The sequence below is a fragment of the Ambystoma mexicanum genome, chromosome 4p (genome assembly GCF_040938575.1).
Source record: "Ambystoma mexicanum isolate Mex_15411 chromosome 4p, UKY_AmexF1_1, whole genome shotgun sequence".
Classification (NCBI taxonomy): Eukaryota; Metazoa; Chordata; class Amphibia; order Caudata; family Ambystomatidae; genus Ambystoma; species Ambystoma mexicanum.
Window position 1 is genome coordinate 116,639,159 of NC_090927.1, and position 25,753 is coordinate 116,664,911.

Below are 25,753 nucleotides of genomic sequence, written 5' to 3' on the forward strand. Positions count from 1 at the left end.
AATGAAGAGCTTGAAAATTGAGGGAGAAGAAACAATCTCGGTATCTCATGCCTCCCTGAAGGTTGTCAAGGTAAATATGCTATCATTTTCCTGCAGAAAATAATGAGGGCACTTCTCCATATTCCACCTGACACTGTCCTCAACATTCAAAGTGCGTGTATAATTGGGCCTCTAAAAACTGCTCATTCACATCATCCCACGCCTCGTACTCCTTATTTTCTTATTATTGGAATACACTCAGCTACAGTTCATTATATCCAAGGCAAAAGAAAAGAAATACTCTATCTGGCAAGGTAACAGGATTTACATTTCTCAGGATGTTGCTTGAAAGACTGCACTAATAATAATAATAATTTCACATTTATATAGCGCTGCGAACCCTCAGGTATCTGAGCGCTGCTTATTATTACCCAAGGTGTGTGGTGCTCATTTATCGACCTCGGAATGATGAAAGGCTGAGTTTGGCCCTGCCGGGATTCGAACCTGCGTTAGCAGGCTCTGCACGGATGTCAAAGCGAGTGCTCTACTCTCTGTGCCACTTGACCGGCTAGAAACTCGGAAAGTTCCTCGCTTATCTCCTTGCCCTTAAACAACTCAACATCAGATATGGCCTTTTTCATCCCGGTTCCTTCAAAGTCACACATAATGGAAGAACATCTTTCTTCGAGGACCCTGGAGATCTCAAAAACTTCATAAGATCCCTCAAAGCAGACAATATGGATATCTTGTTGCCCCCTACGTATTCTACCTCTGGCACCTGAATCTCCACCCAGATTATTCTACCTTATTGTATTGTTTCTGTTTTACATTGACTCTATACTATGTTACATTTGATATAGGTTGTGGGTGTGGTTGTTTTGATTTGGCTGTCCTTCACTCTGTAGGACTCTTTTAGAAGTCTGGTTGGGCGTCGCCTAGCTCTCAACTTCGCTCTGCTTATTTTTCCGTGTTCTCCGACTCTTATCTCTTCCCCTATATGTCAGTACTTCACACACTCTACACTTTTCTCTACATCTCCTATCCCATCACAATGTTATATAAACGTCAGGTCTGTGTGACTCCCCATTACCATATGTATCCTCCCTTTGTGTCAAGCTGACCCTGAAATGGCACAATGTACTTTCTTTGACGATAATATGCATTTCCCTCCTATATTAAATTATGATGGTTATCTCTAGCATTCTTATCGCTATTTTTAACATGTCCTGATCATATTTATTTTCAAAACATCCGTATTAGATCATGAATGGATTTAAATGTATGTCCTGGAATGTGAAAGGGATTAATAACCCATTAAGATATGTATGGTTCTCTCACATCTCAAAAGATGTGGTGCCTCTATTGCCTGCATCCAGGAGACCCATTTATCCATGACTGAATCAATGACATTGAAATCCTACTGGGTACAAGATGCCATTGCCAGTCCTGATCCGGCAAAGATAAATGGTGTAGCTATACTCATTGATAAGAGCCTTCCCTACAAGATTGTGAATCAAAATACTGACAATGATGGTAGGTGGGGATGGGTCAAGCTGCAGTTAGGCACTAGTGCCATATCTATTATGAACATATATGGTCCCACTGTGCCGGATCCCACATTTTGGGATACTGTGAAACAAAATATCGTACAATAAGATCTCACTAATTTGGTAGTGTGTGGTGACCTCAATGTTCTTGAACCATTCATGGACAGAAGATCCAGATGCACCTTCTGAGTTTCCAAGTCCCACGATTAATTTATTCGCTGCATTCCAGAGAATGATCTGGTAAACTCCTGGAGAATCTCCCACCCTTCAGACTTTGATTTCACATTTCATTCACTACCCCACGACGACGACTCCCGACTGGACTATATTTTTGTTACCAAGTCTGTCACACACAATTGTTGACTCTCGTATTGCCAGTATTATCATCTCTGACCATGCCCCTGTTATCACCACCTTTAACCTTCTCAATATCCACAAATACTCCAGCAGATGGCGCTTTAATAATATACTGTTACACGATGATCAGTTCATTGAGTCCTTCACTGGCTTTCAGCGGCAATTCTTCCTTCACAATAAAGATGAAGACACCTCTACCGTTAATAACTGGGATACATTCAAAGCTTCCTTGAGAGGTCATAACATTCAGTATGTCAGTAGAAAGAAGAAGGAACATAAAAGGAATTGAATTAATTATTTCTTGAACTCTCTAAAGCTGAGAAAATGTACTACCAGTCCCCCTTGCAGCCTAAACTTCAGTACTTTATCATTACGTATGCAAATCAACAAAAAACGTACAGAATAAGAATCTAAAACAATCTGAAGTTTCAAATCCAAGACATACCAGACCTCAAATAAAGCAGGGAAAGCTCCAGCATCCTATCTCTAATCACGCAAAGAAAATATCTTTCACATTAAAAATAACACTGGTTAACGTTACTAACTCTGATCAGATTCTAGATGTCTTTAAATCCTTTTACTCTAATCTTTACTCACCAGATGATACTATCACCCCTGGTAAGCTGCACTCTTTCAGAACATTAATAAACGCTTATCCCCAAGTGGATCTTACTAGCTCTACTCGTGAAATCAATCAGTGATCTCTAAAGCACCTGGTCCAGGTGGCCTTTCTCCTGAGTTCTTTCTCCACTTTTCCAATATTCTATCACCCAAACTAAAATCTCTCTTCACCTACTTTGCTAACAAAAACTCTTCATCTTGGTCATTCGCAGATGCCACCCTAATCCTCTTTCCTAAAGCTCTAAAAGACTATGATCGCCTTAAAAAGTACAGAGCCATCTCCCTAATAAACGTTGAATGCAAGATATGTACAAGAATATTTTCTAACAGAATCAAATCTTACCTCCCCAAACTTATCAAGGCTGAGCACTTTGGTTACGTAAGGGGAAGAAAAATCTCTTCAAACGCAAGACTCTTACTCGATGCCATTCATCTCATTGCGCAAAATAAACCAGACCAACAAGGTTACGATGCCATTGTGCTTGACGCTGATAAAGCCTTTGATCGAGTTAGCTGGCAATTCTTGTTCCAATCTTCAAGATGGCATAGTTGTGGGGAGGGTTTTAGCTTGGTTAAACTTTTATACTCCAATCGCAAATCCTCTATCTTTATTAATGGTCAATCATCTTCCTATTTCCCCTTAAAAAGGGGCACTAGACAAGGCTGCCCTCTAGAACCTATTTTATATTTATTATCTCTTGAACCTTTATTACATTGTATTAGAAGTGATACTCAAATCTCTGGTGTAACTTCTGGTAATCAAGATTTCAAAATTGCAGCATATGCGGACGATAGTCTTATCCTCTTAAATACATTTTTTTTAAAAAGGTCACATATCATTACTTTGTCTTAAATGAATTCTCTTTAGCCTCTGGATATAAACTAAAGGACAAGTCAGAGATCTTACCTCTCAACTCATTTTGCCTCAAACATGAAATCAACATGTTTGGCTTTAAGTGGTGCGACAGCTCACTTAAATATCTTGGTCTCCTCTACACCCCCCTCCACCAAAAATACTATTAAACTAAACTGTACTTCTCTCCTCCATAGACTTAAGGAACATACCTCTCTGTGGTCTCCTTTATATCTATCTTGGTGGGGGTGTCTCAAAACTATTAAGATGATGCTTATGCCCATTATTAGTTACTACCTACATATGCTTTCAATTCCACTCCCCATATCTTTTTTTTTCTGCTATTAACTCTATCCTACTCAATCTCCTCTGGGGTATAGGCAAACATAAGAGAATTTCTATCGGCAAACTTAGAGCCCCCTTTGAGCATGGCAGTGTCAAGTTTCCAGATTTGAAACGTTACCGCTACAAGAAGGCAGAGACGATACCACCCAAATATTCCTTTTCCATGTTACCACTATTCAAAGGACATTGTCTTGGTGTGCATATTGTGAAAAACCAGAGTGTTTCGGAACCTAGTCCCCAGGGATCCCTTATTCAGGTGGCCAGGGAAGGCCATTGCTTTTGGATCCCAGCCTAGGTGGTGGACAAGTGAGGGAGGATCACCTAGGTAGGGGGGTCCTCGAGGAGTGGGGGGAAAACGCCCAAGGGTGAGACATGGTGCTCCCCTTTTTCCGCAGTCCATCTAACCCCTACCCCTGTTTATTTTGTGAGAAACTACAACTCCCATAATTCCTCCCCACTTGTTTTGACAAATGTACTGCACCACGGAAGATGAGGAATCAGGTCCATATATTGAGTCCAGGCAGAGTCAGGCATGTAGCTATAATAATGTACACCTGCCACTTATTAAGACTCCCTGTGAAAATAAAAGGTGGCATGCACAATCACACTGTGAAGGAACAGCTCTTCTGAGGCGAACCAGGCTGTGGGAGTTGGAAGGCCAACGGGCTGATCAACAATTGAGAGGATCGAGAATACGCCAGGCGAGATTGCCAAGCTTTCGGGAAGCCGTGAGTATTTGAAAAGCAGAGTTGAGCTGAGCGAGCAGAGGCACGAAACCTTCCAAGTTCCAGGAAACAACCTGCGACCCTCCCGGGTGAGGCACTGTTAACGGCCTTGAAGTGCAAGGAAAAGATGAAAGCAAGTCATTTAGCACAACCAATGAGTTATCGAGAGCAACAAAAGTCCAGTTGATGTTGAAGAGAAAGTGACTGTGATTTGAAAGGCAAAGGTAGTGCGTGTGCCGATAAAACGCTAATGAAGAGGACAATTGTAAAAGGGAAAGGAAACAAAGTAGCAGGGTGGTCCTGCGCAAGGAATGCGCACATTCGAAAGTCTCTGTGAAATGTTATGAACTTTATTTTCAAAATATATTGTAAGCAGAGATCAAACAAAAGAAAATTGAATAAGAGGAAAAGGAAATATGTGAATTGTAGAATATGCCAAGAGGGCAAAAGTCGAATATAAGAACTTTAGAAAAGGCCAAGAAGGCAAGTGAAAGAATAAGAACTACAAGTACCAAGAGGCATTGGTGCTTTTAGAAAAGATTGTGAATTGAAGGAATATGGAAAGAGACGTCAAAGTGGTCATGCCGAGGTCTATGTAAATTCCTTTTAGTTTCGAAACTCTTCGCCAGTGAAAGATATTTTGGATGAAACGTGGGGAAGGGAACTCCCACGAAAAGACACTCGAGCCCGGCAGAGGGAAGCCTGTGCAGAACTGTGAGAAATTGAAAGCATAGGAAGTAAGTGTTGATGATAGGGCGGCTGAAGCCTAAGGAAGTGATTGAACTACCTAGAGTTAAAAGCCAGAGATTGAACTGTACCAGTAAGCCAAAGTGTGCAAGACTGATAGAACGGTGCCATCCACCTATCCTTGGTTTGAGCGACTTTCTAGACCCTGTGAGGTTGAACCTGGGGAAGGGAGTTGGTGTTGAAGACATTCTGACATTTATTTTTGACGCACTATTTTCCTTTTTGTATCCCCTTAACACATTTGTTATCTTGAGCAGGAGGGCAAGGTTAGGTTTTCTTAGAATAGGCCTTTTTATTTTGACCAGACTTGACTTGGACGTATTTATTATTGTTTGATGGTCGAGATTACTCTCATTTTAGAGTTGGGGCAGGTTAGTGTTTTACCATCACAACAAAATTCATAAATAAAGGTTTTCAAACTTGTATCCTCTGTGTCTACTGCTCAATACCATGCCTTTCTCACATATGGTGTCAGGAGTGAGATGTGACTCAATTGAAACAAATTGGGGAACCCTAAAGTTTGAGAAATTAAGTGGTAGAGCCTCAAACCCTACTGTAGCTACCAACGGTTCTATAGTATTTGACAACTGTAGTAGTAGGGAAATATCCATCCCTCCAGTGAAAAGGAGTATGATTCCCACTGTCTTGGTTCTAATACCTCCCCCTGGATCAGTGCTTTTGGGGTAAGAAATTGAGGGGGGGGGGGCGTTTGGGGGCGTGGCATCCGCTGTGGGCGTGGCCTAAAAGTGCACAAATCATAGTAGGGTGCGCAAACAAATATATACATGTAGTAGAGCATTTATATATTTGTATGCGTACTAGTATGGTTTGTGTATTTTTCAAGCCTTCTTTTATAAACATAGCAATGTTACATATTTCTATGTTTATAAAAGGTGGCTTGAAAGTGTACAAACCATAGTAAGTTACGCACACTTGTGTGCTTACCTTACTATGGTTTGTGTACTTTTCAAGCCACCTTTTATAAACATAGACATTTGTAACATATTTCTATGTTCATAAAAGATGGCTTGAAACGTACAAGCCATCTTTTATAAAGCATTGAGGACGGACAAAACCCAAGGTGGATTTGTCCGTCGACAAAGCTTTATAAAAGATGCCTTGAACTGTGTACTTTTCAAGCCGTCTGTTATAAACGTAGACATATTTCTACGTTTATAAAAGATGGCTTGAAACATACACATTTCAAGGCATCTTTTATAAAGATTTGCCAAAGGATTTGCCAAAGGAGACGGGCACCTCGGGCTCAGTGATGGCTGCTCTGAGCAGAGATCACAGAGCCCGAGGCGTCTTTCACCCTCTACGAACCCGCGGGCTCCGTGATCTAATCTACATATTAGATCGTGGAGCCCGCGGGTTCACAGAGGGTCAGTGACCTGGCGAGGGCAAACAAAGGAACTGTAACTTCCCTGATGACCCCTCAGATGGGGGGTCATCAGGGAAGTTACAGTGACTGACAGAAGTGCCAGCCAGCCTCAGCGACGCTGTGGCTGGCTGGCACTTCTGTCCACTTGCCTAACGTTATACTGGCGGGCGCATCTCCCGTCGCGGCTGCGGCCGTGGCGGGATAATGCGTCCTGCCATGGCGTGGTGGGACTGGGGGGCCCCGGCAGGGCCCCGGCTCAGCCCCACTTTTTGGAGACTGGTGGGGCCCGGCCCCGGCAGGCCCCGGCCCACTTAAAGCTCTGCCCTGGATGCTACATCAGACTGGCCCCCAAATGTGGTGTAGCTTGGAAATTCAGACTGGATGTACTTGCAGGGGTTGTTGATCTAGATTTCAGGGGGGATGTTAAAGTAATTTTGCATAATCATGGGGAGACATCATTTGACATACATCCTGGGGATAAAATGGCACAAGCAATTATTGAACAGGCTTTATTAACCAAGTTAAAAGAAGAGACAGAACTAGAGGTGGCGGAGAGGGGAAATCTAGGTTTTGGAGAGGCTGCACAGAGACCTAACGTCACTACTAGCCCTGATGATGAACCAACTGTCCTGCCAGATTTAGCTTTTGCTCAGAGAAATGATCCATTACTAGCAGAAGCTTTTCTACAAGTAATCCCAGAAGCCTGGAGGCAATGATAAAGGAGGTCCCTTCTTTTTCTTAAAACAAGGACGATTATATCGCAGGGAAACCTCAGGGGAGGGAACTTGTAAAACCCAGTTGGTAATCCCCAAAACCCATCGGAAAATAGTTCTGGAAATTGCCCACTCACACTTAACAGGGGGGCATCTAGGACAAGATAAAACTCAAGCCCATATTAGTGGGAATTTTTGTTGGCCTGGAATATATGGCGATATTTAAAACTTTGTACAGACATGTGAGATATGTCAAAAGACCAGCACAAATATTCCTCCACCGGCGACATTAAATCCACTTCCTATAATAGACATCCCATTCTCCCAGATAGGGTTGGACATCATTGGGCCCTTTTGAAACCTCTACACTGGGCAATACGTTTGTCTTGGTGATTGTTTATTATGCTACCAGGTATACTGAGGCCTTCCCCTTGCGGAATAGTACGACCCAGAAAATATTAAAACATTTGCTACCATTTTTCTTTCTGGGTCGGGTTCCCGAAAGAAATACAGATCAGGAAACACATTTTATGAGCAGGTTTATGGGAGAAGTTAGAGTTATTACACATCACTATGTTAAGAACCCCCATTTATCATCCTCAAACAGATTGGTAGAACAATTTAATAAGACCCTGAAAACCATTCTAAGAAAGTTAGTTGATGAAGGCGGGAAGGATTGGGACTGCATGATTCCATGGGCCTTGTTTGCTGTAAAAAAACCTCCTCAAGCGTCTACCGGATTTTCACCCTTTGAGCTATTATTTGGCAGGGAGCCAAGGGATGTTTTGGACATGCTATGGGGAACCTGGGAAGAGAGGGAGAAGACCCCAATACCACTCTCAAACCGCAAATCAGTTAAGAGAACACATGAACCTAGTTAGGTCTTTAGTCCACACCCACATGGAGAAAGCTCAAAGCCAACAGAAGCTTTCATATGACAAAAAAGTCAACCTAAGAACATTTTCAGTGGCTAAAAATGTTCTGGTTCTCTTGCCAACTTAGAGAATAAATTAATCTCCAAGTCGAACATACTGTATGTGGTCTTAGAACAGGTAGGAACATGCAACTACAGAATAGACCAACCAGACGGGTGCCAAAAGACTCGCATCTATCGCGTCAAACTTATAAAAGAGTGGGAAGAAAATCCAGAGTTCTCCCACACTCCAATATGTTCTTATTTGGCACTCCAGGAAGTTGATAATGGAGAGTTAATACTCCAAGATCTCCCCCATGAAAAACAAGAACATTTGAATTATCTTGTTTCCACATTTCCTGATGTATTTTGTGACACAACAGGGAGGGTGCACCGAACTTATTGTATACAAACACCACCGGGGAAAGTAGTTCATTTAAAGTCTTGTAGACTCCCAGAGGCAAGTCCTTGGTCATCTCCCATTGTATTGGTGACCAGACTTGGAGGTTTTGCGTAGATTTTAGTCAAGTCAATGCTATCTTGGCCTTTGATGCATATCCCATGCCTCGTACAGATGACCTAATAGACAAGCTAGGAAACAGCTTTTTTGGGTCAACAGTAGATTTAACTAAGGGATACGGGCAGGTTCCTTTTTAAATGACCCAGACAAAGAAAAAGCAGCCTTTTCAACACTGATGGGTCTTTTTCAATTCATGGTGCACCAGCGACTTTACAAAGACTAAACAATGGGATTTTACATCCCTATTCGGATTTTTGCGGGCATATATTGATGATATTGTTTATAGCCCAACATGGGAGGATCATCTTTTTCTCCAGCACTGGATCTTTCATAGATTCACATGCTTGAATATTCCCCGTCATCAGACTCTGAATCCTCTGTGATAAAAATAATTATAAATTTTGTTTAATATACATACATTATCCCAGAGAGAATGTATGTAAATACCCCATACCCCATTGTGGCCTATGAGCCATTCTATTGTGTAGTCCCTGCACCTCACTTTGGTCCTTTATGGCCCCAACCAATGAGGTGGCAGGGCTTAAGCTCCACCTCAGTCAGCCATCTTCAGATTTTTCACTGCAGTCTATCAGACAGAAGGAATCCTCCAGCTCTCTGAGCTTACGATATTTTTTCACCTTTTGCATGTAGTATATATTTCTTTGATATATTCTACTGTTTTCCCCTCCTTAGGGGGCTATCCTTTCGAGGGGATTGGGTCCTCTGGCGTATTCCATATGTATGACATGTAATCACCAGAGCTGTGCTGCTTCGGAAAATCTTCAGTGTCTGCGTCGATGACGTCGATACGCCGCCCTCGAGGACCTCCTCCGACGGCCGACGTCACTGGATGTTATAAGTAGGACGCAAGATGCCCGTAGCCTCAGTTCCGTTTTTTCCGCGAACGTGTTCGCTTTGGAGATCTCGGCGCGCCTCGACGCTTTGGAGTTTCTGCTCTTTCTCGGTTCTTCGAACCTATTCGTATTGTGAAGTATATTGCTCGTAAAGATGTCTACCTCGTCTTCCACCACGCGTCTGGGCTTTAAGAAGTGCGGGGACTGTGGGTCCAAGATGTCGGTGACTGACTGGCACGACGCCTGCCTCTGGTGCCTCGGGGAGGCCCATGACCCAGATGACTGTGTTGACTGCCAGTCGCTCACGTCCAAAGCCTTGCGTGAGCGCAAGAAGAAGTTGTCAGTAGGTAAGGTGTCCAAGCCACGGAAGTCGAGGTCTGCGGGGCTTTTGACGGATGATTCGAGGGGCGACTCTCCACATTGTCGTCGGAAGTCCAGTGGGTCTCGGTCCCGGAGTCGGTCCCGCCACTCCTCTGCCTCTTCGAGGCACTCCCGGAAGCGCCATTATCGGTCGCTTTCCCTGTCCTCATCCGAGGACTCCATCCGTCGGCAGGTCGCTTATCCCACCAAGCATGCGACGCTGGAGGAATGGGCTTCGTTCGGGAAGAAAATGTTAGCGATTCTCGTATCACAGGGCACTGGTCCGTCCGCGCCTCCGAGTGGGGTCGGTCGTGATCGGTCAAGAGATACTGCTCGCACGCCTTCGGGCTCGGGTGATCGGCACGATTCGAGGGAGAGGTCCCGCTCGGACAAGGGGGATTGTTCTTGTCGACACCGTGTGCACCTGTGGTGTCTTCGAGGAAGACGTCGACGCCGGTGGCGCCGAGGTAGTCGACTGACTTTCGAGGCCCCGCCTCCGAAGAAGTCGTCGGCGCCCAGGCTGTCGAGGGACACGCTCGGGGCTCCGGCCTCGAGGCCTGTGTCGACGCCATCGATGCTGTCGGCGCAACGTTCGATGTCGACGCCGATTCACTCGACGCCTTTCGAGGCTGTTTCGACAGGGGTACCCCGGGGCTTAGTGGAACCTCCTAGAAAGGCACTGGCCAAGGTCAAGCATGGCTTTGTTCCACATTCTGTGCCTTCTTACCGCCATCTTGAGTTTATTTCAGAGGTGGATGAGGGCTCTGATGATGGCATGGTTCCTGATACGGTGCCAGACGAGATTCTCTCGGGCCATAGCCAGATTGAGGACCTGTGGCAGTCCCTGCACGATGCCAGTGGGCTGGACACCTCTGCGGAGGTGGAGTTTTGTAGGCCTGAGCCTGGCACTCATGCCGACTCCTCGTACCGGCGCCTTATGTCTAGGGTCACCGAGTACTTGGGATGGTCTGCTCCCCCAGGGGATTTTCTTCAGGATGACCTTATGGATATCCTCAACCAAGGTCCACCAACTTACCCGGTACTGCCGTTCCATATGGCTCTACAGAGGAGGGTGGCGGCGGCTTGGACTGCTCCGGAGAGTCTTCCGGCAGTGGGCAAGTCTTTGCGGCGAAAATAGCGCCCAGCCAGTAGTGACCCCTGCTACTTGACCAAGCAGCCCACTCCGGAGAGTTTGGTGGTGCAGGCGGCTACAGCCCCGGCAAAGCAGGCGTCGTATCCTACCATCCCTCCTGATAGGGACGACAAGCATTTTGACAGCTGGGCGAAGGTGATTTCTTCAGGGGGTATGGCGCTTTAGGCAGCCAACTCTGTATGTGCTTTGTCACGTTTCACGCACACTCTGTGGAACTGTGTTTCCTTAGCGGCTGAACATATTCCTGAAGGGGACGAACGGGATGGTTTCCTTGCCATGGTTCAGAATGGCAAGGATGCCATGTGTGAGGCCGTTCAGTCGGGTTTGGACATGGCAGATTGCGTCAGCCGGTCCATGGCCGCGAGCACCGTGATACGCAGGTTTGCGTGGTTGCGGAAGTCGGGGTTTGCTCCTGTTGTGCAGGCCCAGCTCCTCAACATGCCCTTTGACGGGGAACATCTTTTTGGCAGCAAGGCTGACGAGAGCCTTGAGAGGTTGCAGACCTCCAAAGCTGCAGCGAAGTCGTTGGGCGCTGCAGTTCGCCAACCTCCGCCTTTTCGTCCTAGGGGACAGCAATGGAGGGGAGGTTCCTTTCGTTATTACTCATCCTTTGTTAAACTGAGAGGAGCTGCCAGTCAAAGGGGCCACTGTAGGAGTGCCAGAGGTGGAAAACAAGGTACTCAAGGTGCCAAGGCCGCTCAGGCTGCTGCCTCTTTGCCCTTTCCGGCAGAGGCCTCCAGACAATCCATCGGGAATCTCTCTTTGAAGAGTCCGGATCCGCTCCTTGCGCAGGAAATTCAATCCCTGCTGGAGAAAGGCGCCATAGAACTGGTGCCTGTAGCGGAGAGGAACAAGGGACTGTATTCCCCTTATTTTTTGATTTCCAAGAAAGACGGGGTTTGAGACCCATCATGGACTTGCGCGGTTTGAACAAACTCATCAGGAAGGACAAGTTCAAGATGGTTACTCTCTCTCAAGTCCTCCAGGCCCTTCAACTTCAGGACTGGTTGGTGTCTCTCGAACTCAAGGATGCTTATTTTCATGTGCCGATACATCCAAAGCACAAGTACCGGAGGTTTGCGGTTGGCGACTCACACTTTCAGTTTCGGGTCCTGCCGTTCGGATTGACCTCCGCCCCGAGGGTCTTCACCAAGCTCATGGTAGTGGTGGCAGCGCACCTCAGGAAAGGAGGGGGGGGATTCACGTCTACCCCTACCTGGACGATTGGATGATCAGGGCGCGCTCTCAGGAGCAAGTCCTGGATCATCTGTCAGTCACCTGCCACTCCCTCCACAAGCTGGGCTTCTCTCTCAACTTGAAGTACCATTTGACACCAACTCAGAGGCTCCAGTACATCGGAGCTGTGCTCGACACGTCCCTGGGGCAGTGTTTTCCTCCCCAGGTAAGGGCTCATCACATTCAGCAGATGGTGCACAAGTTTCAGCTTGCCCAGAGTCTCCCAGCATTCGAGTTCTTGAGATTGCTCGGCCTCATGGCATCCTGCATTCTTCTGGTGCCAGAGGCCAGGTTGCAAATGAGATCTTTGCAATGGGCATTCAAGCTCCAGTGGTCTCAGTCCTCCGGCAGGTTGTCAGGCCCTGTTCAGCTGCCGTCCTCGGTTGCCCAGGACCTTCCGTGGTGGGCCGTCAAAGACCATCTGATGAAGGGGGCTCCATTTTGGCTTCCCTGGCCGGAGGTGAAGGGATGGGGAGCTCATGCCAACGAGTTGAGTCAGCGGTCGTTGGTCTCCGTCGGAGTCCAGACTCCATATCAATCTGTTGGAGCTGAGGGCCGTCAGGCTAGCCCTGAAGGCTTTTCTGCCGACTGTGCGAGGGAAGAATGTCCTGATCCTGACAGACAACACGTTGGCCATGCACTACCTCAACAAAAAGGGGGGGCAGGGTCACTTTCTCTGTGCAGGGAGGCGATGCAGCTCTGGTTCTGGGCAATCCAGCAGGAAGTTTCGATCTCGGCAGTTCATCTGGCCGGAGACGAAAACGAGACGGCGGACGCTCCGAGCAGGCAGAGCGCGATCTCTCACGAGTCGGATTTGGCTCAGGAGATTCTCCTGGAGATCTTCCCCCTTTGAGGGACCCCTCAGGTGGATCTCTTCACCTCCAGTGTCAACCGGAAGTGCGAGAGGTTCTGCTGCGGGAATTTCCTCCAAAAGGAGCCTTAGGAGATGCATTTGTGGTGGAATGGTCATTCCCACTGCTGTACACGTTTCCTCCAGTCCCCGTCATCCCGCAAGTACTGCGGAGGTTACGGAGGTTTGGTTCCCGGATGATCCTCATTGCTCCGGCGTGGGCCGGAGCACGTGGTAACCGGACCTTCTCAACTTGTCCATCTGCCCTCCACGTCGTCTTCCCTACTGAGACGATCTGCTCTCACGGGAGGGGGTTCAGGTTCTCCATCCAGAGGTCAGATCCCTCAACCTTCACGCTTGGTTTCTGAAAGGTTGAGGTATAAGAATTGGGACCTCCCTGAAGACGTGATGGAGGTGTTGCTCTCGGCCAGACGGCCCGCAACAAAAGTCCCTGTACCGTTGCAGTTGGCGTAAATTCTGAACTGGTGCAGGGTTAAGAATGTGGATCCTTTTGCATGTGACATTCCCATGGTTCTGTCTTTTTTGCTTTCTTTGGCCCACAGGGGCTTGCAACTGGGTACCGTTAAAGGTTACCTGGCGGCGTTGTCCATATTTAAGTGCTCGTCTGAAGAGTGTTCCTATTTTAAAAATTGCTTTAATTTCTCAGTTTCTGAAAGGGCTCACTAATGTGTTCCCTCCGTCACCTTTCCAGGTGCCCGGTTGGGATTTGAACCTTGTTCTCAAGTTTCTGATGGGTGCTCCGTTTGAGCCTTTGCATTCATGCCCTTTGAGACTGTTAACTCTTAAAACTGTATTTTTGGTTGCGGTCATTTCCGCTCGCAGAGTGAGTGAGTTACAGGCACTTTCAGTTAAGCCACCCTTCACTGTGTTTCATAAGGACAGGGTAGTCCTTAGAGTTCGTCCTTCCTTTCTTCCGAAGATGGTGTCGGAATTTCATTTAGGCCAGAAGGTTGTTCTTCCAGCATTTTATCCTCCTCCACATCCTGGTAAGGAAGAGGAGAGGCTCCACAGGCTTGATCCTAGGAGAGCGTTAAGCTTTTATAATTCACGCATGTCCCAGGTTAGAGTGGACGATCAACTCTTCTTTGGTTACGCTGGAAAGCGTTTAGGACAAACTGTGACGAAACAGACTTTGTCTCGCTGGATTGTTTTGGCTATCTCCGAGTGTTACCGCTTGGCGGGTAAGGACCCACCGGTCGGCTTGCGGGCTCATTCTACTAGGGGTATGGCTGCCTCTACTGCCCTACAGAGGGGTGTTCCTATTCGTAACATCTGTGATGCAGCCACCTGGGCTTCGGTACCTACTTTTGTACGTCACTACTCCCTCGATTCCATCTGTGGGCAGGATCTGGCCTTTGGCAAGGCGGTCCTTTACTCCGCAATTTGATTGGGCATTGTAAATTTCTGTTTTCTAAATTCTTTTCCCACCTCCTTGCATTGGTACTACTTTGGGAGTCTGTCATAGATATGGAATACGTCGGAGGACCCAATCCCCTCGAAGAACAAGTTACTCTCTTACCTGGTAACGTTCTTTCGATGGGATGGTCCGACGACGTATTCCATATCGCTCCCTTCCTGCCTTCCCTGCTACAGAATTTCTTATGCGATTGCAGCTTACGTTTCCGCAAGGCTTTGTGTGTCAGACTGGCAGAAGACTGGTGTAAGCAAAGAAGTGTACCCTTCTTAGTGAACAGTGCTCAAGGCAATTATTCTGTTGGACAGTTACAGGGTTTTGGGCCTGTCCACAATTTTGTATAAAGGCTGGTCTAAGTGGCAGATCCAAACATAAGGTCAAAGGTATGTTAACCACTCACTGAGTTAGAGAATACAAAGACTTAGCAAGCAAAAATGTATTTGCTAATCATACAAACACACTTAGTGCATAAAGTTTAAGAAAATATGCTGGAAAATACACCATACATATACAGAAAATAATAACGATTAATAATACCATCAATTAACAAAGGAGAGGTGTAATATATACAACAGTGTGAACATAGAATGCTGTATTGTTAGTATACAGATAGATCTCAATAATTATTTCATTATTGTATGACAATGTCCATATTTATGTGAATACATAGGTATTTTGTAATAAATCCAAAGGCAAAAATAGAGGCAAGGGGGGCTATAAAGTCGCCCAATTTTCCAGGTGTCCTAATTAGTGGAAAATTTCTTAGTCAGGTTTAGTATTCCTTCTAGTTATAACAATAAATGTTACCAGGGTCCTAGGGAAAACAAGATATCTTTTAAGCCAACGTGGCAGAGACTGAATAAACAGAGTCTGGTACAACAGGGAACCATTACACGCAGGTGTTCCCATTTCATTTCACGTTTTGGCGGATTTGTAGAAAGTTGCGTCCGCCTTCATCAGGGCTCTGTAGGGGCGACCCTGCAATGTATACAGAGAACTCCAGTGAGTAATTTTATGGGATGCCGATAATTATAGGGCATAAGTGATGATACACAGGTTCTCAAAACACTGTGCCGGCGGCTTACCTGCCGGTGCTATATATCCCAAGTTCTCAGTTTTCATTCACTAAAAGGCGTGGGGGTGAGCAAGGAAGGTCCTCAAAAAGGGTCCTGCTGGATAATGTGCGGGCCCGGGAAGTAGTCGTGGTGTACACAATGGTTCTGTGTAGAAAACAAAAAGAAAATGGAGTGGTACAACGGGAGCTGCTGCAGAAGACTGGTGCCACATGTTCTGGGAAAAAACTACAGCTGAGGCTACGGGCTTTGTGCGTCCTACTTATAACATCCATTGACGTCGTCCGTCGGAGGAGGTCCTCGAGGGCGGCATATCGATGTCATTGACGCAGGACGCAGACACTGAAGATTTTCCGAAGCAGCACAGCTGTGGTGATTACATGTCATAGAAATGAAATACGTCGTCGGACCATCCCATCGAAAGAACCTTACCAGGTAAGAGAGTAACTTGTTCTTCTGAGCTTTTGGGCTGTGAGAATCCTTTTTCTTGGCACAAATTCGTCGAGTGAAAGCTCTCCTCAGCGTGGCTGAGCTTCAGGTTGCCAAGAAGCCTTCCCTGTTTAGGGACTGCACGAGGTGCAGGAAGAAACTGGTATACTTGAAGGATCCACATGACCACTGCATCTACTGCTTGTATCCACATGACATCAACAAATGTGACATTTGCAGGTCTTTCTCCACCAAAACCCTGCAGGACAGACACAGGAGACTTCTGTTACATCTAGAAGCCAAAGGTCTGTCCTCTGACGAGGAGTCTGCCAAGACAGCTCCCGTATTGTCTACTAAACCGTCTGAGAGACAAACTTCTAAGAGAAGGGCCTCTTCAGTGGAAAGGAGTTCCTCTCCCTCTCATAAGAGAAAGTCGGAATCTGTTTCTTTCATGCCTTCATTGGGCTCTGGAGACCACACGACACGTCATCCTGAAGAAAAAACCAAGTCCAAAGGTAAGGAGGCGTTTTCAAAATACTGGGAGGGGTGGGGGGGGGTGTCAGTCGTCCACCGAGAAACTGTCCACGAGCGGTAGCAAGGTTAGAGGCTCGCCGATGACCAAGCCGTCGACGAAACCCCCATCGACGACGACACTCCAAGCCTCATCGTCCACGACCAAATCCTTGTCGAGGTCAACGTCCACGAAGCACTAGTCGACGAAACTCTCGTCCACGAATCTCTCGTCGATGGAGGATTATCAACCATCTTCAAAGTATTGGTCCACGAAACCACCGCCTACCAAGCCGTAGTCTATGAAGCCGTCGTCCACGAAACCATCGTCGACAAAATCAAAAAATTCTTCGTCTACTGAAGAATTAGGAACCACAACACCTCTCGCAGTTGTCACAGATAAACCATCCAATGTGAGCAGTTTCCCCAAGTCTTTGGAAGTAACGCCTCCAATTTCAGATACTCCTGAGCCAGTTGGATCACAACTATCTCCGTTAAAAGAAATTACAGATCTCCCTGACATCATTCTTCAAGAGGAGTTCTTAGACACAGAAATTCTTGGTGAGCACCCTTTCCTCGATCAAAGTTCACCTGTCGGCCATTTCGGCATGCACGACGACTCCAGAAGCACAGTCATTACTCTCTCTCCTGGCTGTCAAGATCTTCCTGAAGGGGTTGATGAGTACTTACCCTCCTACGCTCTCACCAGTCCCTACCTGGAGTCTAAACACTGTTAACGGCTCTCATGGAACCCCCTTTCAAGCCCATTCACAGATGTGACATGAAATTCCTATCTTGGTATCTTGGAAAAAAGCCTTTTTGATAGCCATTACATTGGACAGGAGGATCAGTGAATTCAAGCTTTGTCTTCAGAACCTCCTTTTACCTTGTTTCAGAAGGACCGCATCATTTTGAGAACACACCCTAAATTCCTTCCCAAGGTCTTATCGGAAATGACACTCAGAGTGCATTGTCTTGCCATCCTTTTTCCAGAATCATACCTCTGAAGTAGAAAGAGCATTGCATTCTCTAGATGTAGCTAGAGTTTTGAAATTTTACTTAGAGAACTAAAAAGTTCCGCTCCTCTAGTAGTGTGTATATGTGTTTGTGTATGTATGTGTATGTGTATATATATATATATATGTATATATATATATATATATATATATATTGGTATGTTTTAACTGCTTGATATTCTATTCAAGCATCTGAATCTATGAAAGATCCAATGCTGGAGAAGTCTTAGTTACTTACCTGTAACTGTATTTCTCCAGCATTGGTATCTTTCATAGATTCACATGCACCCACCTCCCTCCCCTGAGAGGCTGCTCCTATGCTCGACACCCATCATATTGTAGTTCCTACGGTTCAAAATCTGAAGATGGCTGAGGCGGAGCTTAAGCCCTGCCATCTCATTGGTTGGGGCCATAAAGGACCAAAGTGAGGTCGAGGGACTACACAATAGAATGGCTCGTAGGCCACAATGGGGTATTTACATACATTCTCTATGGAATAATGTATGTATATTAAAAACATTTAATTATTATTATCACCGAGGATTCCCAGTCTGAGGACAGGGAATATTCAAGCATGTGAATCTATGAAAGATACCAATGCTGGAGAAATACAGTTACAGACTTCGTCTCTATACCATTATGAGAGCCCTACGAAAATCCGGGCTGACGGTTACCATAATAAAATGCAAATTAGCTCAATCAACTGTGAAATATCTAGGCTTTTTTGTAGGAAATGGTAGTATATAGCCTCAACAAGAAAAGGTAAAGGCTATCCCAAATGCACTGACCCCCAAGACCAAACAAGACCTTAGAGCATTTTTGGGCTTAATACGATACTATTGCCGATTTGCCCCTAATTATTCATCAAAAAACATCACGGTTGACAAACTAAAAAACGCTGAACCACAAAAGATCTGTTGGACTTTTGAGGATGAAATCTGTTATAATAATCTAAAACCTACTCTAGGCCAGAATCCCATACTGAAAGTGGCAGATTTCTCAAAAGACTTTGTTCTTCTGACTGACGCCTCTCTGACTAGGTTAGGAGCTGTATTAACCCAAGTACAAGATGGCTTAGAACATCCTTTATTATTTGACCGTCGCAAGTTATTTCCCAGAAAGATAAACTATTCAGTGTTAGTGAGAAGCGTTAGCCATCAAATGGGCCATCCTTTACCTTAAATATTAGCTCCTGGGAAGAAAATTAATTCTAGTTACAGATAATTTGCCTCCTTGTCTACATAAATCGGCGAAAATAATCTAACCCATGTGTTATGCAATGGTTTCTGGGCTTACAGCCATACTGTTTCACAGTGGAACATCGGAAAGATCAACATCAGAGTAATGTGGATTTACCTTTTGCAGTTTCCCTGTGACACAGATTCGGCCACATGGGGGAAGGGTATGTGAAAAACCAGAAGGTGTTTCACAACCTACTCATCAGGGATCCCTTACTCAGGTGGCCAGGGAAAGGCCATCTGTTTTGGATCCCGACACTGGTGGTGGACAAGCGAAGGGAGGATCACCTGGGTAGGGGGTCCTTGGGGTATGGGGGAGAAACACCCAATGGTGAGACATGGTATCCCCCTTTTTCCACAGCCCATCTAACCCCTATCCCTGTTTATTTTGTGGGAAACGACAAATCCCAGAATTCCCACTTTGTTTTGACAAAAGTACTGCACCAAGGAAGATGTTAATGTTAAAGGATATTTGTACCGTGCACTATCACCACCGGAGTGGTCCCCTGGCGCTCTGGCGTCTCTGAAAGAGGCAGGGAGGGAGGGAGGCAAACAGGGAGGGAGGGAGGAAGGAAGGGTGGTGAGTGAGTTAGTGGGAGGAGATTGGAAAAGTGCAAGAGTGCAGTGATGTACTGTTGGCAGCCTCAGCCCGGTCGGTCCATTGGCTGGGCCTGGGGTGTTTGCGGCCGGGATTCGTTGTGTGCTGTTGCGCGAGTCTGTGTTTTTTGTTTTGTTGTTGCAGTGAAGTGTGAGGAATGAGGTATTCAAGATTACCTCTCCTGACTTGTATTAAACCTGTCCCTGTAATAAGGCCGGGCAGAGTCAGGCACGTAGCTCTAATAATGTACACCTGACACAAGACTCCCTGTGAAAATAAAAGTTGGTGCGCACAAGCACACTTTGAGCGAGGCTGGGTATGTGAAGGAACAGCACTCCCAAGGCTAAGGCAAGCCTGGGTGTGGCAATTGGAAGACCAACGGGCTGATCAACAGTTGAGAGGAACGAGAATAAGCCAGGCGAGATTGCCAAGCTTTCGGGAAGCCATGAGTGTCTGAAAAGCAGAGCCGAGCGAGCATAGGCAAGAAACCTTCCAGGTGCCAGGAAAGAGCCCGCGACCCTCCGGGGTAAATGGCAGAGTTGGGGAGGAGCAGTGGGAGGAGCAGAGGATGTGCTGGTGACTTCCTTGAAGTGCGAGGAAAAGATGAATGCAAGTCATTTAGCACAACCGTAGAGTTATCGAGAGCAACTAAATTACGGTTGATGTTAAAGAGAGTGCTTGTGATTTGAAAAGTGAAGGTTGCGCGTGTTCCGATAAAACGTGAATGAAGAGGACAATTGTAAAAGGGAAAGGAAACAAAGTAGCAGAGTGGTCCTGCGCAAGCAAGGCACACATTTGAAAATCTCTGTAAAATGTTATGAACTTTGTTTTTGAAACATATTGTAAGCAGAGATCAAATGAAAGAAAGTTGAATAAGAGGAAAATGAAATAAGTGAATTGTGGATCATTCCAAGAGTGCAAAAGTCGACTATAAGAACTCTTAAAAAGGCCAAGAAGGCAAGTGAAAGAGAATCAGAACTACAAGTGCCAAGGGGCATTGGTGCTGCGAGAAAATAATGTGAATTGAAGGAATATGGAAAGAGATGTCGAAGTGGTCATGCAGAGGTCTCTATAAATTCCTTGCAGTTTTGAAAGCCTTCGACAGTGAAAGATATTTTGGATGAAACCTAGGGAAGGGAACCCCCATCAAAAGACAGGCCCGGCAGAGGGGAAACTGTGCAGACCTATAAGAAGTTGTGTGATAAAGTGATGCAAGACAAGCTAGAGGCTGGCAGAGCGAAGCCTGCACAGAACAGTGAGAAATAGAAAGCATAAATACAAATTATTGATGAAAAGGCGGCTGAAGCCTAAGGAAGTGATTGAACTCCCAGGAGTTAAAACCCAGAGATAGAACTGTTGAACTGTACCAGTAAGCCAAAGTGTGCAAGACTGATAGAACGGTGCCATCCTCCTATCCTTGGTTTATTGCGAGACTTTCTAGATCCTGTGGGGTTGAACTTGGAGAAGGGAGTTGGTGCTGAAGCCATTCTGACATTTATTATTGACGCATTGTTTTCCTTTTTGTATCCCCTTAGCACGTTTGTTATCTTGAGCAGTAGGGAAAGGTTAGGTTTTCTTAGAATAGGCCCTTTTATTTTGACCAGACTGACTTGGACATATTTATTATTGTTTTATATATGATATGATACGATATGATAGTTTATTTATATAGCGCCTATATGCAATGTGTTTCAATGCGCTTCACGGCAAGGGAGGGAACAAGAAAAAATACAATGACATTCTTACAGGCCATGAACGGAAAGAATGTGAAATTAACTATCATACTCAGCCTGGCGACATTTCCGATAGAGCAAGTGCAAAGATAGATAAGGATTGGAAAACAGACAGGCGACTACCGTACTAGGCCTGACAACATTCTGGTAGAGCCGGAATTTTACAAGAGGAGAGGGAGAAGGGATGAGAAGGAGGGAGAGAAACAAAACAAGCGACTATCGTACTAGGTTTGACAACATTTCAGATAGTGCTGGAACGGGGATGGGGGGGAACAGGTACGCGAGGGGGAGGAGACAAATGTTGCTATCATACTAGGTCAAGGGACAATTCTGATAGAATAAGTGCATAGAAAAGAAAGGAAGGGCGGGGAGGAGGGAGGGAGAAGGGAGAGGAGGAAAGAACAGAGAATTAAGCGAAAATGGATATGATTTAAATGGTGAAGGTTGCGTGTTCCGATAAAATGGGAATGAAGAGGACAATTGTAAAAGGTAAAGGTAGCAGAGTGGTCCTGCGCAAGCAAGGGGCACATTTGAAAGTTTCTGTGAAATGTTATGAACTTTGTTCAATATTACTTCCTTTTTAGAGTTGGGGCAAGTTGGGAGTTTCACCATCCTAACCAAATTCATAAAGGTTTTCAAACTTGTATCCATTGTGTCTACTGATTGATACCATGCCTTCCTCACAATATTCCAAATGACCTTTCACCTTCACTAATCCACTTTTTATGTTCCTATTGATTAGCAGCAACTATAAGAGGCCCCCACCCTTCTAGCCCCACCACCCCAGCCACTCACTGTTATCCCCACAAACTCTACTTGGGGTCCCTTCATTTCCACTCACTAACATAAGTAAAAGTATACATGTAAAACAGTAGCTGTCCTCGACCCTCCTCACTTACTGGAACGAAACTGCTCCTAGCCAGAAGTAGTTTCCTTTTTCTTTGATCTTTTTCTTTATTCAATATTGTCAGGTTATGTTTGCTTTCTTAATGTTTGCCTTGGTAATTATAAACAAAAGTTATTTGTACCTCTTTATTTTTGCAAAGTTATTTTAACTGTCTAGAGCTGAAAGTGTTTTCCTGGTTTGATGTTTGAAGCCTAGTAGACATTTAGCTATGAGAGATGTAAACATTGTAAATAAATGTTAGAACATCCTTAAGATAAAAACTGCCGGGGCATGTTCAGGGTTGCACTTTTCTATAAGAGAGTGCTTCATATGGAAAACTTGCCATGAAGCACAGGTGCCTTAGCTGCACTTTTAAGTCTTCCGTAGGAGTGTATATTTAAAACCCGACCTGGTGGTAAGAGGGCATGTTTCAAAGATGTAATTGGATACACGTGTATATATACACAAATGTGTGTGTATATATGCACAAATGTGTAATGTTACCTGATGTGCAAAATATGATTGCATAATGTAATATATTGCTTTTAGGGGTATATGATGGACTTGAAAAATGTGTTCTAATTTAAATGGAAGTATATTAGCCAATGTTTCTGTTGGTTAGGATATAAATACATTCACCATGTCTGTAAAACAGGAGGAAAGAAATGCATATTGTCCATTTTGTATTGGTAGTTGACTTTTGCGTTGTTAGCAAGGGCTATCTATGGACAACATAACTTTAGACCAGTCTATAGGCTACCCACACATTTCTTTTTCTTTTGTTTGTTCCGAGCCCGGCCATGTGCGGTGCACCATTGCGCCTGCCCTTGTTTGGATTAAATTCCCACTTATGTGTTGGTAATTCTCTCGTGGATGGCCAAGAATGTATAATGGGTCTACATGACTATGAAGATGTGTGTAGTGCACAGAGCAATCGGGTCGTAGACACAGTCACATCTGGTTCAAATGCCTGAAAAGATCCAGCCTTGAATGCACTGAATCTCAGAATGTCTCATGCGCTTTTTCTTTGTCTCTTATACCCAGGAACGGTTCCCATCTGGCTGTTTTTGGTGCTGTCTGCCCTGCTGGTGATCCTTGCAGTTGTCTTGCTGATGCACGTCTTCCCTGGGTTCCTGTAAGTGGAGAGTCTCTTGAGAAGCACCCTGCAGCACCTGCTCTGAACCAGAATCTGCATTGGTTTCTCTGATATCGAGCTGGACATAGCGATAACCATTTAGATACAACAAGCAGGAGAGACTGTGCGAGTGGGGAGTCGCATGCTGCGGCAGGACGCTGCTGGTAACCCCATGTGGAAATAGTGTGGTTTAGCCAGACCTGTGCTCGATGTTGGACTGCTGCTGGGTCACATCGGGTTCTGCCAGTGATCAGCTGTTTCATCACTGCTTCTTACATTCCTTACAGACAGCGTGTGTATTTTCAGATGCCGCCTTTTTGAGATTCAACACAGAGTAATTGAGGAGCATGTACTAAGAAAGAATGGAAGTTGGAATTTGCAAACGCCAACTGGGCAGGGGCTGGACTATTTGTATCCATCATTTTTGAAGATGAATATAGGCAACGGTCTGCAGGACCATTGGAGCCTGATTCGTGTTGTCCAGAGCAAGCGCCATCATCCCCATCAATGCACCCTGAGCGTCCATGCTATGTTCATGTTTCTAATGGCCCAGCATCTATATGGACACTTACTGTCTTCCACAATGGCTAGTCCCTAGCTGTCAACCGCAGCATTAAGACTTTCAGTGGAATCCCCCTATCCAACTACATCTGGATGATAATACCATGCCCACTTATACATATGTGACATGCTGCCCATTCCTGCCAAGAAGTGGGGTACATGGCCTTAAAATTGCACGGGTGTTTGAAATTCCCAGTGAGCACATGGTGGCTGCTGTAAAAATGTGGCCATGCAGGCGTGGCTTGAAAGCGACATAAAGCTAAGGTAGTGTTATCAGTGAGGCTCTCCTCTGTGCCCATTTGAAGCCCTGAATATTGACTTCAATTGTTCAGGTTCAGGGCGAGAGGGGTCACGTGTCTGCTTTTCCAACATGTGTTCTTCCGCTCATCAAGCATGCCCATGGAGAGATGCTTTGCTCCACCTTTTTATTAGTCATTGATGCATGCATCCTTCTGCAGGCACTGGGATATGTGCACTTCACTCCTCCTTACATCTTTAGAAATCCTAGCCAGAGCAAGAGAACAGCACACCTCACCAACATGGAGAGGTGACACACTGCCAGTGACTAGGTACATCTCCACAAATGAGGAGTATTTCAGAGGCCCTTGCAAGCTAATTCTTCACACTGCCATCCTCCAGTTTCATAATATAGTTGGAATACGTTGCTTGACCTTAAGTGTCCCTTTCGTTTCCATGTCCTTAGTTCTGATTACGGTCCCTTCAGTTGATCTCCTATAGTTTTAACTGTTATTGTTCTTGTTCGAAAGAAAGCAGTAAAAATGTCAGTATCTTGCAATTTTGTTAATTTAAGACTTTTATGGCCTCCAGTTTAGAAAAGATTTTACTGCGCAAATAACCTTTTCTGCCGGTTTTAAAAGCAATGATGTAAGGACATCACCGTAGAGTCTTAAGATGTTGTATTAACTATTTGTTTTCCAGTGCCTCAGGTTCCTCTAGGCTAGGACAGGCCTGTTAGTAAGGGCTAAAGAATGTCCTGATGGGAACAACTTACAGCTTTTGCTGTCCTACCTCGAGACTTTGCATACTTCATTGATTAGGAATTGCTATAGCGATAATTGCCGCTAGGTGTTTAAGCATCTTGAATCATTCTCTGGCTTTTAAACTGTACGGTGGAGAGAGTTTAGGGTTTTGTTGGCAACAACCGTTGTTTGGAAGACCCTGCTCCATTTGTGGTACTGCTGATGGCATCAAGGCGATTTCCAATGGGAAGGCTAGACCTCTACTAATGTTATGTTTACAATAAACATTCTAGGAATGGAAAAGGACATGTCCTCTTGCCTCATTCTCTGAGATGCTGAATTCTGTAAATTGTACCTGCCAATAACATGTTGAGCTGGCTGGATCCATGCCAAATCCCCCATCTTTTTCTCTAACGGCCCCTTGCCGCTTCCCAAGCCACTGGCTCGCCCGGTCCAGAAGTGCTGCATTTGATCAGATCTTGACTCTTCCCTTTGGCCAAAACACACCAGAGTGCCACCATCAAGCCTCATATAACCATACTGACATGCATGCCTCTGGTGCTTTCGGTGTTCACTCCTCAGCACCTGCCTTCCCCACTGTTTTATTGACAATCTTACCCATCTTGTTTTTGCTAGGAGCACCAGACACCAACAATGCAACCTAACATTTGCCAATTTGAAACCTACTCTACAGGGTTTGCTGTGTATCAAAGTGCGCTGCATAGGTGCCTATTGGATATTGCTTCTGCTTTGCATATTTCTTTCCCAGCTAAGCCATTGATGAATCGAAACCTATTTTTTCCAGGGCATTTCTTTGTTGCCTTCCTACAGCTTTTTTCCCCCATTTTATTTTTTGTGGAGTTCCAACACTAACTTATTTTACCCCTTACTGGTGTTTGAGGTAGGCTTCTAGCTCTGCTTCATGTCTATATACACTGTATTTTATAGTTGTGTGCTCCATGCACAATGCTTACGTTTTCTGAGCAGTTTTTTCTTTTTCCC

At 45.3% G+C, this 25,753-nt stretch overlaps 1 protein-coding gene across 1 annotated transcript in view; it reads left to right on the forward strand.

The window, feature by feature from the left end:
- Window positions 1-25,054, forward strand: part of PREB (prolactin regulatory element binding) — a 207,874-nt gene extending 182,820 nt beyond the window's left edge. The window contains exon 9 of the mRNA XM_069605510.1: window positions 23,120-25,054. Coding sequence (XP_069461611.1) covers window positions 23,120-23,214 — 95 coding nt within the window. The 3' untranslated portion in view covers window positions 23,215-25,054. The remainder of the gene's footprint in view (window positions 1-23,119) is intronic.
- Window positions 25,055-25,753: the final 699 nt, after the last annotated feature.